This window comes from Oncorhynchus nerka, linkage group LG8 (genome assembly GCF_034236695.1).
Source record: "Oncorhynchus nerka isolate Pitt River linkage group LG8, Oner_Uvic_2.0, whole genome shotgun sequence".
Lineage (NCBI taxonomy): Eukaryota > Metazoa > Chordata > Actinopteri > Salmoniformes > Salmonidae > Oncorhynchus > Oncorhynchus nerka.
In genome coordinates, this window is record NC_088403.1 from 1,080,825 (window position 1) to 1,094,020 (window position 13,196).

The 13,196-nt window shown below is 44.4% G+C and overlaps 2 protein-coding genes across 2 annotated transcripts in view; one reads left to right on the forward strand and one right to left on the reverse strand.

The window, feature by feature from the left end:
* Nucleotides 1–13,196, reverse strand: part of large1 (LARGE xylosyl- and glucuronyltransferase 1) — a 222,755-nt gene that overhangs the window by 91,286 nt on the left and 118,273 nt on the right. The window lies entirely within an intron of this gene.
* LOC135572805 (xylosyl- and glucuronyltransferase LARGE1-like) overlaps nucleotides 1–13,196 on the forward strand; it is a 44,588-nt gene that overhangs the window by 11,393 nt on the left and 19,999 nt on the right. The window contains 1 exon segment of the mRNA XM_065021223.1: nucleotides 2,782–2,945. Coding sequence (XP_064877295.1) covers nucleotides 2,782–2,945 — 164 coding nt within the window.

Consider the following 13,196-nt stretch of genomic DNA (forward strand, 5'->3'; position numbering starts at 1 on the left):
ATTAACTATGAGAAGACAGATGTGGTATTAACTATGAAAAGACAGATGTGGTATTAACTATGAGAAGACAGATGTGGTATTAACTATGAGAAGACAGATGTGGTATTAACTATGAGAAGACAGATGTGGTATTAACTATGAGAAGACAGATATGGTATTAACTATGAGAAGACAAAAGGATCAGATGTGGTATTAACTATGAGAAGACAGATGTGGTATTAACTATGAGAAGACAGAAGGATCAGATATGGTATTAGCTATGAGAAGACAGAAGGATCAGATGTGGTATTAACTATGAGAAGACAGATATGGTATTAACTATGAGAAGACTGAAGGATCAGATGTGGTATTAACTATGAGAAGACAGATATGGTATTAACTATGAGAAGACTGAAGGATCAGATGTGGTATTAACTATGAGAAGACAGATATGGTATTAACTATGAGAAGACAAAAGGATCAGATGTGGTATTAACTATGAGAAGACAGATGTGGTATTAACTATGAGAAGACAGAAGGATCAGATATGGTATTAACTATGAGAAGACAGATGTGGTATTAACTATGAGAAGACAGAAGGATCAGATATGGTATTAGCTATGAGAAGACAGAAGGATCAGATGTGGTATTAACTATGAGAAGACAGAAGGATCAGATATGGTATTAACTATGAGAAGACAGATGTGGTATTAACTATGAGAAGACAGATATGGTATTAACTATGAGAAGACAGAGGGATCAGATGTGGTATTAACTATGAGAAGACAGAAGGATCAGATGTTGTATTAACTATGAGAAGACAGATGTGGTATTAACTATGAGAAGACAGATGTGGTATTAACTATGAGAAGACAGATGTGGTATTAACTATGAGAAGGATCAGATGTGGTATTAACTATGAGAAGACAGATGTGGTATTAACTATGAGAAGACAGAAGGATCAGATGTGGTATTAACTATGAGAAGACAGATATGTTATTAACTATGAGAAGACAGATGTGGTATTAACTATGAGAAGACAGATGTGGTATTAACTATGAGAAGACAGATGTGGTATTAACTATGAGAAGACAGATGTGGTATTAACTATGAGAAGACAGATGTGGTATTAACTATGAGAAGACAGATGTGGTATTAACTATGAGAAGACAGATGTGGTATTAACTATGAGAAGACAGAAGGATCAGATGTGGTATTAACTATGAGAAGACAGATATGTTATTAACTATGAGAAGACAGATGTGGTATTAACTATGAGAAGACAGATGTGGTATTAACTATGAGAAGACAGATGTGGTATTAACTATGAGAAGACAGATGTGGTATTAACTATGAGAAGACAGATGTGGTATTAACTATGAGAAGACAGATGTGGTATTAACTATGAGAAGACAGAGGGAGCTATCTGCTGTGTCTCTCCAGACCCAGTGGTAATAGAGTTGGTGTTTGATCCTCATCTCGTTGCTAATTGAGTCCGTTTTGTATTGAAACGGACTCCTAAATGTCCAAACACACACGTTATATCCCAATGTGTAGGACACACAGCTGAAGCTGAATACTGACCATCACAACCATTAGTCTCACTGTTGTTGTCGTCCCTGAGAGAGGTATCTTATTAAAAAGTCTGACACTATTAAAGAACAATTCTTATCCTCCTCCTCTCCCCCTTCCTCTACACTCTCCCCTCCTCTACACTCTCCTCTCCTCTCCCCTCCTCTACACTCTCCTCCTCTCTCCCCTCCTCTACACTCTCCCCCTTCCTCTCTCCTCTCCCCTCCTCTACACTCTCCTCTCTCCCCTCCTCTACACTCTCCCCCTTCCTCTCTCCTCTCCCCTCCTCTACACTCTCCTCTCCTCTCCCCTCCTCTACACTCTCCTCCTCTCTCCCCTCCTCTACACTCTCCCCCTTCCTCTCTCCTCTCCCCTCCTCTACACTCTCCTCTCCTCTCCCCTCCTCTACACTCTCCCCCTTCCTCTCTCCTCTCCCCTCCTCTACACTCTCCTCTCCTCTCCCCCCCTCTACACTCTCCCCCTTCCTCTCTCCTCTCCCCTCCTCTACACTCTCCTCTCCTCTCCCCTCCTCTACACTCTCCCTCTTCCTCTCTCCCCTCCCCTCCTCTACACTCTCCCCCTTCCTCTCTCCTCTCCCCTCCTCTACACTCTCCTCTCCTCTCCCCTCCCTCTACACTCTCCCCCTTCCTCTCTCCTCTCCTCTCTCCCCTCCTCTACACTCTCCTCTACTCTCCCCTCCTCTACACTCTCCCCTTCCTCTCTCCTCTCCCCTCCTCTACACTCTCCTCTACTCTTTTCTCTCCCCCTTTCTCTCTCCTCTCCCCTCCTCTCTCCTCCCTCTCCTCTCTCCCCTCCCCTCCCCTGCTCCTCTCCCTCTCCCCTCTCTGCTCCCCTGCTCTGCTCTCTCCTCTCCTCTCTCCTCTCCTCTCTCCCCTCCCCTCTCCTCTCTCCTCTCTCCCCTCCCCTCTCCTCTCTCCCCTCTCCTCTCTCCCCTCCCCTGCTCCTCTCCTCTCCTCCTCTCTGCTCCCCTCCTCTCCCCTCTCCCCTGCTCTCCTCCCTCCTCTCTCCACCTCCCCTGCTCTCCTCTCCCCCTCCCCTCCCTCTCCCCTGCTCTGCTCTCTCTCCTCTCCTCCTCTCCCTCCCCTGCTCCCCTCCTCTCCTCTCCCCTCCTCTCTCCCCTCCCCTGCTCCCCTCCTCTCCTCTCCCCTGCTCTCCTCCCTCCTCTCTCCTCTCTCCCCTCCCCTGCTCTCCTCTCTTCTCCGTCTCCAGCTCCAGAAGACTCTGTCAGAGCTGGATGAAGATGATCCGTGTTATGAGTTCCGCCGGGAGCGTTTCACGGTTCACAGGACCCACCTCTATTTCCTTCACTACGAATACGAACCCAGCACGGACCACACAGACGTTACACTGGTGGCACAGCTCTCTATGGACAGGTAGGAAGACAGACCTTACACAGCTCTCCATGGACAGGTAGGAAGACAGACCTTACACACAGCTCTCTATGGACAGGTAGGAAGACAGACCTTACACAGCTCTCTATGGACAGGTAGGAAGACAGACCTTACACAGCTCTCCATGGACAGGTAGGAAGACAGACCTTACACACAGCTCTCTATGGACAGGTAGGAAGACAGACCTTACACAGCTCTCTATGGACAGGTAGGAAGACAGACCTTACACAGCTCTCTATGGACAGGTAGGAAGACAGACCTTACACAGCTCTCCATGGACAGGTAGGAAGACAGACCTTACACAGCTCTCCATGGACAGGTAGGAAGACAGACCTTACACAGCTCTCTATGGACAGATAGGAAGACAGAACTTACACAGCTCTCCATGGACAGGTAGGAAGACAGACCTTACACACAGCTCTTTATGGACAGGTAGGAAGACAGACCTTACACACAGCTCTCCATGGACAGTAGGAAGACAGACCTTACACACAGCTCTCTATGGACAGGTAGGAAGACAAACCGTACACACAGCTCTCCATGGACAGGTAGGAAGACAGACCTTACACAGCTCTCCGTGGACAGGTAGGAAGACAGACCTTACACACAGCTCTTTATGGACAGGTAGGAAGACAGACCTTACACACAGCTCTCCATGGACAGTAGGAAGACAGACCTTACACACAGCTCTCTATGGACAGGTAGGAAGACAAACCGTACACACAGCTCTCCATGGACAGGTAGGAAGACAGACCTTACACAGCTCTCCGTGGACAGGTAGGAAGACAGACCTTACACACAGCTCTCTGTGGACAGGTAGGAAGACAGACCTTACACACAGCTCTCTGTGGACAGGTAGGAAGACAGACCTTACACACAGCTCTCTATGGACAGGTAGGAAGACAAACCTTACACACAGCTATCTATGGGCAGGTAGGAAGACAGACCTTACACACAGCTCTCTATGGACAGGTAGGAAGACAGACCTTACACACAGCTCTCCATGGACAGGTAGGAAGACGGACCTTACACACAGCTCTCCGTGGACAGGTAGGAAGACAGACCTTACACACAGCTCTCCATGTACAGGTCCTGTCAGTCATGTGTATGTAGCTCTGGGTACAGTAGGGGACAGAAGACAGACCTTACACACAGCTCTCCATGGACAGGTCCAGTCAGTCATGTGTCTGTAGCTCTGGGGACACTAGGACAAGTCTACTCTAGGGACAGTGGGGGACAGAAGACAACAGTAGGACAAGGGACAAGTCCACAGCTGGTTTTAGGAGAGAGAGAGAGAGAGAGAGAGAGAGAGAGAGAGAGAGAGAGAGAGAGAGAGAGAGAGAGACAGGGACAGGGAGAGAGAGAGAGAGAGAGAGAGACAGGGACAGGGAGAGAGAGAGAGAGAGAGAGAGAGAGAGAGAGAGAGAGAGAGAGAGAGAGAGAGAGAGAGAGAGAGAGAGAGAGAGAGAGAGAGAGAGAGAGAGAGAGAGAGAGAGAGAGAGAGAGAGAGAGAGAGAGAGAGAGAGAGAGATTGTTCAGGCAGTATTGCTGTTAACAAACATAGTTATTTCCTGGGCGATCCTCTAAAACAGAATCAAAGGCTGTTGTTTGAAACTGCTACGGCTGTAACCTCTGACCCTCACAGAGGTACAGGACTCTACAGCCGTCAAACTAATCTGACAGCACACAGCTAGGTCTGTAGCAGCTGCACCTCCAGCATTTTAATCTGTAGCTGTGTCTGACTGTCTGTACGTGCGTGTGTGTGTCTGATTTAACCACAGCAGTGACATCATACTCTGATATAGAGACTGATTTAACCACAGCAGTGACATCATACTCTGATATAGACTGATTTAACCACAGCAGTGACATCATACTCTGATACAGACTGATTTAACCACAGCAGTGACATCATACTCTGATATAGAGACTGATTTAACCACAGCAGTGACATCATACTCTGATAGACTGATTTAACCACAGCAGTGACATCATACTCTGATAGAGACTGATTTAACCACAGCAGTGACATCATACTCTGATATAGAGACTGATTTAACCACAGCAGTGACATCATACTCTGATAGACTGATTTAACCACAGCAGTGACATCATACTCTGATAGACTGATTTAACCACAGCAGTGACATCATAGTCTGATTTAACCACAGCAGTGACATCATACTCTGATAGAGACTGATTTAACCACAGCAGTGACATCATACTCTGATATAGACTGATTTAACCACAGCAGTGACATCATACTCTGATAGACTGATTTAACCACAGCAGTGACATCATACTCTGATAGAGACTGATTTAACCACAGCAGTGACATCATACTCTGATAGAGACTGATTTAACCACAGCAGTGACATCATACTCTGATAGAGACTGATTTAACCACAGCAGTGACATCATACTCTGATATAGAGACTGATTTAACCACAGCAGTGACATCATACTCTGATACAGACTGATTTAACCACAGCAGTGACATCATACTCTGATAGAGACTGATTTAACCACAGCAGTGACATCATACTCTGATAGAGACTGATTTAACCACAGCAGTGACATCACACTCTGATACAGACTGATTTAACCACAGCAGTGACATCATACTCTGATAGAGACTGATTTAACCACAGCAGTGACATCATACTCTGATATTCATATGGAGTGATGTCACTTTCCATTGAAACTCCATTACAGCCATCACTGTATTATAAACTCCATTACAGCCATCACTGCATTATAAACTCCATTACAGCCATCACTGCATTATAAACTCCATTACAGCAATCACTGCATTATCAACTCCATTACAACCATCACTGCATTATCAACTCCATTACAGCAATCACTGCATTATCATCTCCATTACAGCCATCGCTGCATTATCATCTCCGTTACAGCCATCACTGCATTATAAACTCCATTACAGCCATCACTGCATTATCAACTCCATTACAGCCATCACTGCACGATCAACTCCATTACAGCCACCACTGCATTATCAACTCCATTACAGCCATCACTGCATTATAAACTCCATTACCGCCATCATTACATTATAAACTCAACTCCATTACAGCCATCACTGCATTATCAACTCCATCACAGCCATCACTGCATTATAAACTCCATTACAGCCATCACTGCATTATAAACTCCATTACAGCCATCACTGCATTATCAACTCCATCACAGCCATCATTACATTATCAAATCCATCACAGCCATCATTGCATTATCAACTCCATCACAGCCATTATAAACTCCATCACAGCCATCACTGCATTATAAACTCCATTACAGCCATCACTGCATTATCAACTAATCTCCATTACAGCCATCACTGCATTATAAACTCCATTACAGCCATCACTGCATTATAAACTCCATTACAGCCATCATTACATTATCAACTCTATTACAGCCATCACTGCATTATCAACTCAACTCCATTACAGCCATCACTGCATTATAAACTCCATTACAGCCATCACTGCATTATCAACTCCTTCGCAGCCATCATTACATTATCAAATCCATCACAGCCATCAGTGCATTATCAACTCCATCACAGCCATCACTGCATTATAAACTCCATCACAGCCTTCACTGCATTATCAACTCCATTACAGCCATCACTGCATTATCAACTCCATTACAGCTATCACTGCATTATCAACTCCATTACAGCTATCACTGCATTATAAACTAATCTCCATTACAGCCATCACTGCATTATAAAGTCAACTCCATTACAGCTATCACTGCATTATAATCTCCATTACAGCCATCACTGCATTATAAACTCAACTCCATTACAGCCATCACTGCTCTATAAACTGAACTCCATTACAGCCATCACTGCATTATACACTCCATTACAGCCATCACTGCATTATCAACTCCATTACAGCCATCACTGCATTATCAACTCCATTACAGCCATCACTGCATTATCAACTCCATTACAGCCATCACTGCATTATCAACTCCATTACAGCCATCACTGCATTATCAACTCCATTACAGCCACCACTGCATTATAAACTCCATTACAGCCACCACTGCATTATAAACTCCATTACAGCCATCACTGCATTATCAACTCAACTCCATTACAGCCACCACTGCATTATAAACTCAACTCCATTACAGCCACCACTGCATTATAAACTCAACTCCATTACAGCCACCACTGCATTATAAACTCAACTCCATTACAGCCATCACTGCATTATAAACTCCATTACAGCCACCACTGTATTATAAACTCCATTACAGCCACCACTGCATTATAAACTCAACTCCATTACAGCCATCACTGCATTATAAACTCAACTCCATTACAGCCATCACTGCACTATAAACTGAACTCCATTACAGCCATCACTGCATTATAAACTCCATTACAGCCATCACTGCATTATAAACTCAATTACAGCCATCACTGCACTATAAACTGAACTCCATTACAGCCACCACTGCACTATAAACTCAACTCCATTACAGCCATCACTGCATTATAAACTCCATTACAGCCATCACTGCATTATCAACTCCATTACAGCCATCACTGCATTATAAACTCCATTACAGCCATCACTGCATTATCAACTCCATTACAGCCATCACTGCATTATCAACTCCATTACAGCCATCACTGCATTATAAACTCCATTACAGCCATCACTGCATTATCAACTCCATTACAGCCATCACTGCATTATCAACTCCATTACAGCCATCACTGCATTATCAACTCCATTACAGCCATCACTGCATTATAAACTCCATTACAGCCATCACTGCATTATAAACTCCATTACAGCCATCACTGCATTATAAACTCCATTACAGCCACCACTGCATTATAAACTCCATTACAGCCACCACTGCATTATAAACTCCATTACAGCCATCACTGCATTATCAACTCAACTCCATTACAGCCACCACTGCATTATAAACTCAACTCCATTACAGCCACCACTGCATTATAAACTCAACTCCATTACAGCCACCACTGCATTATAAACTCAACTCCATTACAGCCATCACTGCATTATAAACTCCATTACAGCCACCACTGTATTATAAACTCCATTACAGCCACCACTGCATTATAAACTCAACTCCATTACAGCCATCACTGCATTATAAACTCAACTCCATTACAGCCATCACTGCACTATAAACTGAACTCCATTACAGCCATCACTGCATTATAAACTCCATTACAGACATCACTGCACTATAAACTCCATTACAGCCATCACTGCATTATCAACTCCATTACAGCCATCACTGCATTATAAACTCCATTACAGCCATCACTGCACTATAAACTGAACTCCATTACAGCCATCACTGCATTATAAACTCCATTACAGACATCACTGCACTATAAACTCCATTACAGCCATCACTGCATTATCAACTCCATTACAGCCATCACTGCATTATAAACTCCATTACAGCCATCACTGCACTATAAACTGAACTCCATTACAGCCATCACTGCATTATAAACTCCATTACAGCCATCACTGCATTATAAACTCCATTACAGCCATCACTGCATTATCAACTCCATTACAGCCATAACTGCATTATCAACTCCATTACAGCCATCACTGCATTATCAACTCCATTACAGCCATCACTGCATTATCAACTCCATTACAGCCATCACTGCATTATAAACTCCATTACAGCCATCACTGCATTATAAACTCCATTACAGCCATCACTGCATTATAAACTCCATTACAGCCATCACTGCATTATAAACTCCATTACAGCCACCACTGCATTATAAACTCCATTACAGCCATCACTGCATTATAAACTCCATTACAGCCACCACTGCATTATAAACTCAACTCCATTACAGCCACCACTGCATTATAAACTCCATTACAGCCATCACTGCATTATAAACTCCATTACAGCCATCACTGCATTATAAACTCATCTCCATTACAGCCATCACTGCATTATAAACTCCATTACAGCCATCACTGCATTATAAACTCCATTACAGCCACCACTGCATTATAAACTCCATTACAGTCATCACTGCATTATAAACTCCATTACAGCCACCACTGCATTATAAACTCCATTACAGCCATCACTGCATTATAAACTCAACTCCATTACAGCCACCACTGCATTATAAACTCCATTACAGCCATCACTGCACTATAAACTCAACTCCATTACAGCCATCACTGCATTATAAACTCCATTACAGCCATCACTGCACTATAAACTCAACTCCATTACAGCCACCACTGCATTATAAACTCAACTCCATTACAGCCATCACTGCATTATAAACTCCATTACAGCCACCAATGCATTATAAACTCAACTCCATTACAGCCACCACTGCATTATAAACTCAACTCCATTACAGCCACCACTGCATTATAAACTCAACTCCATTACAGCCATCACTTCTCTAGTAATATTAGTCCTGTATGAATAGGATGTATTACAGTATCTTAACCCCCCGTGGGTTGTTGACTGAACTATGAAACAGCATGTACTAAATTAGTTTGCTATGAATTTGGGTATTTTTTATTAAGGAATGATCATTGTACACTTCAGGCTCCTTTCCAAACACAACATGTGTCAACAACAACAACAACAACAGTTAGCTTTGTAATCTTCAGGGTTTTATAGGAAATATAATTGTACACTTGAGGCAGCTTTAGTTTCCGGTCCAAAAACAACAGTGTTCTGCATCTCAAATAGAACCCTATTCCCTATAGAGCCCTCTGGGTCCTGGTCTAAAGTAGTGCACTATCTAGGGAATAGGGTGCTATGGGTCCTGGTCTAAAATAGTGCCCTATCTAGGGAATAGAGCCCTCTGGGTCCTGGTCTAAAGTAGTGCACTATCTAGGGAATAGAGCCCTCTGGGTCCTGGTCTAAAGTAGTGCACTATCTAGGGAATAGGGTCCCATTTTGGGATATAAGCGGTGAGACATTGGAGCCTGCAGAGAAACATGCAGAAGATACCGATCAGAATATCCTGATGAAACCAACCAATTAGGGGAATTACTCTACTGTTGCCAGGCAGATTTAATATCCTGATGAAACCAACCAATTAGGGGAATTTAACCCCTCTACTGTTGCCAGGCAGATTTAATAAAGATCATTACATTATAGAGGATGTTAACTCCTCTACTGTTGCCAGGCAGATTTAATATCCTGATGAAACCAACCAATTAGGGGAATTTAACTCCTCTACTGTTGCCAGGAAGATTTAATAAAGATTATAGAGGATGTTAACTCCTCTACTGTTGCCAGGCAGATTTAATAAAGATCATTACATTATATAGGATGTTAACTCCTCTACTGTTGCCAGGCAGATTTAATAAATATTATAGAGGATGTTAACTCCTCTACTGTTGCCAGGCAGATTTAATAAAGATCATTACATTATATAGGATGTTAACTCCTCTACTGTTGCCAGGCAGATTTAATAAATATTATAGAGGATGTTAACTCCTCTACTGTTGCCAGGCAGATTTAATAAATATTATAGAGGATGTTAACTCCTCTACTGTTGCCAGGCAGATTTAATAAAGATCATTATAGAGGATGTGAACCCCTCTACTGTTGCCAGGCAGATTTAATAAAGATCATTATAGAGGATGTGAACCCCTCTACTGTTGCCAGGCAGATTTAATAAAGATAATTATATTATAGAGGATGTTAACTCCTCTACTGTTGCCAGGCAGATTTAATAAATATTATAGAGGATGTTATCTCCTCTACTGTTGCCAGGCAGATTTAATAAAGATCATTATAGAGGATGTTAACTCCTCTACTGTTGCCAGGCAGATTTAATAAATATCATTATAGAGGATGTTAACCCCTCTACTGTTGCCAGGCAGATTTAATAAAGATCATTATAGAGGATGTTATCTCCTCTACTGTTGCCAGGCAGATTTAATAAAGATCATCATAGAGGATGTTAACTCCTCTACTGTTGCCAGGCAGATTTAATAAAGAACATTATAGAGGATGTTAACTCCTCTACTGTTGCCAGGCAGATTTAATAAAGATCATTCCTCTCAGCTAGGAACAGAAGTAGAAACCCAGAGTTTTACCACAGAACTCTTCACTCGTCCATTTCTCTGCTAATTCATCTGTCTAGTTTTCCTCTGCAGTCCTCTCATTACTGAGCACTGAGTGAAGTAATTGGAAACAAAGGGCACCCTATTCCTACACTATGGGCCCTGGTCTAAAGTAGTGCACTAAACTATGGGCCCTGGTCTAAAGTGTTGCACTACCCCTATGGGCCCTGCTCTAAAGTAGTGCACTACCCCTATGGGCCCTGCTCTAAAGTAGTGCACTACCCCTATGGGCCCTGCTCTAAAGTAGTGCACTACCCCTATGGGCCCTGGTCTAAAGTAGTGCACTACCCCTATGGGCCCTGGTATAAAGTAGTGCACTACCCCTATGGGCCCTGGTCTAAAGTAGTGCACTACACTATGGGCCCTGGTCTAAAGTAGTGCACTACCCCTATGGGCCCTGGTCTAAAGTAGTGCACTACCACTATGGGTCCTGGTCTAAAGTAGTGCACTACCCCTATGCTTCCTGGTCTAAAGTAGTGCCCCAGCCCTATGGGCCCTGGTCTAAAGTAGTGCACTACCCCTATGGGGGTCTAAAAGTAGTGCACTCTATGGGCCCTCTCTCCTCTCTCCTCTCTCTCCCATCTCTCCATCTCTCCTCTCTCTCCCATCTCTCTCCCATCTCTCCCTCTCTCACCTCTCTCCTCTCTCTCTCCCATCTCTCCTCTCTCTCTCTCTCTCTCTCTCTAGTTTGAGTGACTGAAGGTTATTCTAGCAGCATGTTTGAGTTGGAACACATCGCAGAGTAAATTAAATTAAGTCAAGCAAGGGGATTGGGACTTATCCCCATTGGACAATGTTAAAGAACACTGGAACGTTAACTGTGTTCTTCTGTTTTCTCTTTGTGTCTGGGCTTTTAGGACTCACAGGAGGCATGTTTACCCTGTAGCCCTGTCAGTTAGCTCTGTGGGCTGAGGACCACATGGGAGTCTTTACCCTGTAGCCCTGTCAGTTAGCTCTGTGAGCTGAGGACCACATGGGAGTCTTTACCCTGTAGCCCTGTCAGTTAGCTCTGTGAGCTGAAGACCACATGGGAGTCTTTACCCTGTAGCCCTGTCAGTTAGCTCTGTGAGCTGAGGACCACATGGGAGTCTTTACCCTGTAGCCCTGTCAGTTAGCTCTGTGGGCTGAGGACCACATGGGAGTCTTTACCCTGTAGCCCTGTCAGTTAGCTCTGTGGGCTGAGGACCACATGGTAGTCTTTACCCTCTAGCCCTGTCAGTTAGCTCTGTGGGCTGAGGACCACATGGGAGTCTTTACCCTGTAGCCCTGTCAGTTAGCTCTGTGGGCTGAGGACCACATGGGAGTCTTTACCCTGTAGCCCTGTCAGTTAGCTCTGTGGGCTGAGGATCACATGGCATGGGAGTCTTTACCCTGTAGCCCTGTCAGTTAGCTCTGTGGGCTGAGGACCACATGGGAGTCTTTACCCTGTAGCCCTGTCAGTTAGCTCTGTGGGCTGAGGACCACATGGGAGTCTTTACCCTGTAGCCCTGTCAGTTAGCTCTGTGGGCTGAGGACCGCATGGGAGTCTTTACCCTGTAGCCCTGTCAGTTAGCTCTGTGAGCTGAGGACCACATGGGAGTCTTTACCCTGTAGCCCTGTCAGTTAGCTCTGTGAGCTGAAGACCACATGAGAGTCTTTACCCTGTAGCCCTGTCAGTTAGCTCTGTGGGCTGAGGACCACATGGGAGTCTTTACCCTGTAGCCCTGTCAGTTAGCTCTGTGGGCTGAAGACCACATGGGAGTCTTTACCCTGTAGCCCTGTCAGTTAGCTCTGTGAGCTGAGGACCACATGGGAGTCTTTACCCTGTAGCCCTGTCAGTTAGCTCTGTGGGCTGAGGACCACATGGGAGTCTTTACCCTGTAGCCCTGTCAGTTAGCTCTGTGAGCTGAAGACCGCATGGGGGTCTTTACCCTGTAGCCCTGTCAGTTAGCTCTGTGCGCTGAAGACCACATGGGAGTCTTTACCCTGTAGCCCTGTCAGTTAGCTCTGTGAGCTGAGGACCACATGGGAGTCTTTACCCTGTAGCCCTGTCAGTTAGCTCTGTGAGCTGAGGACCACATGGGAG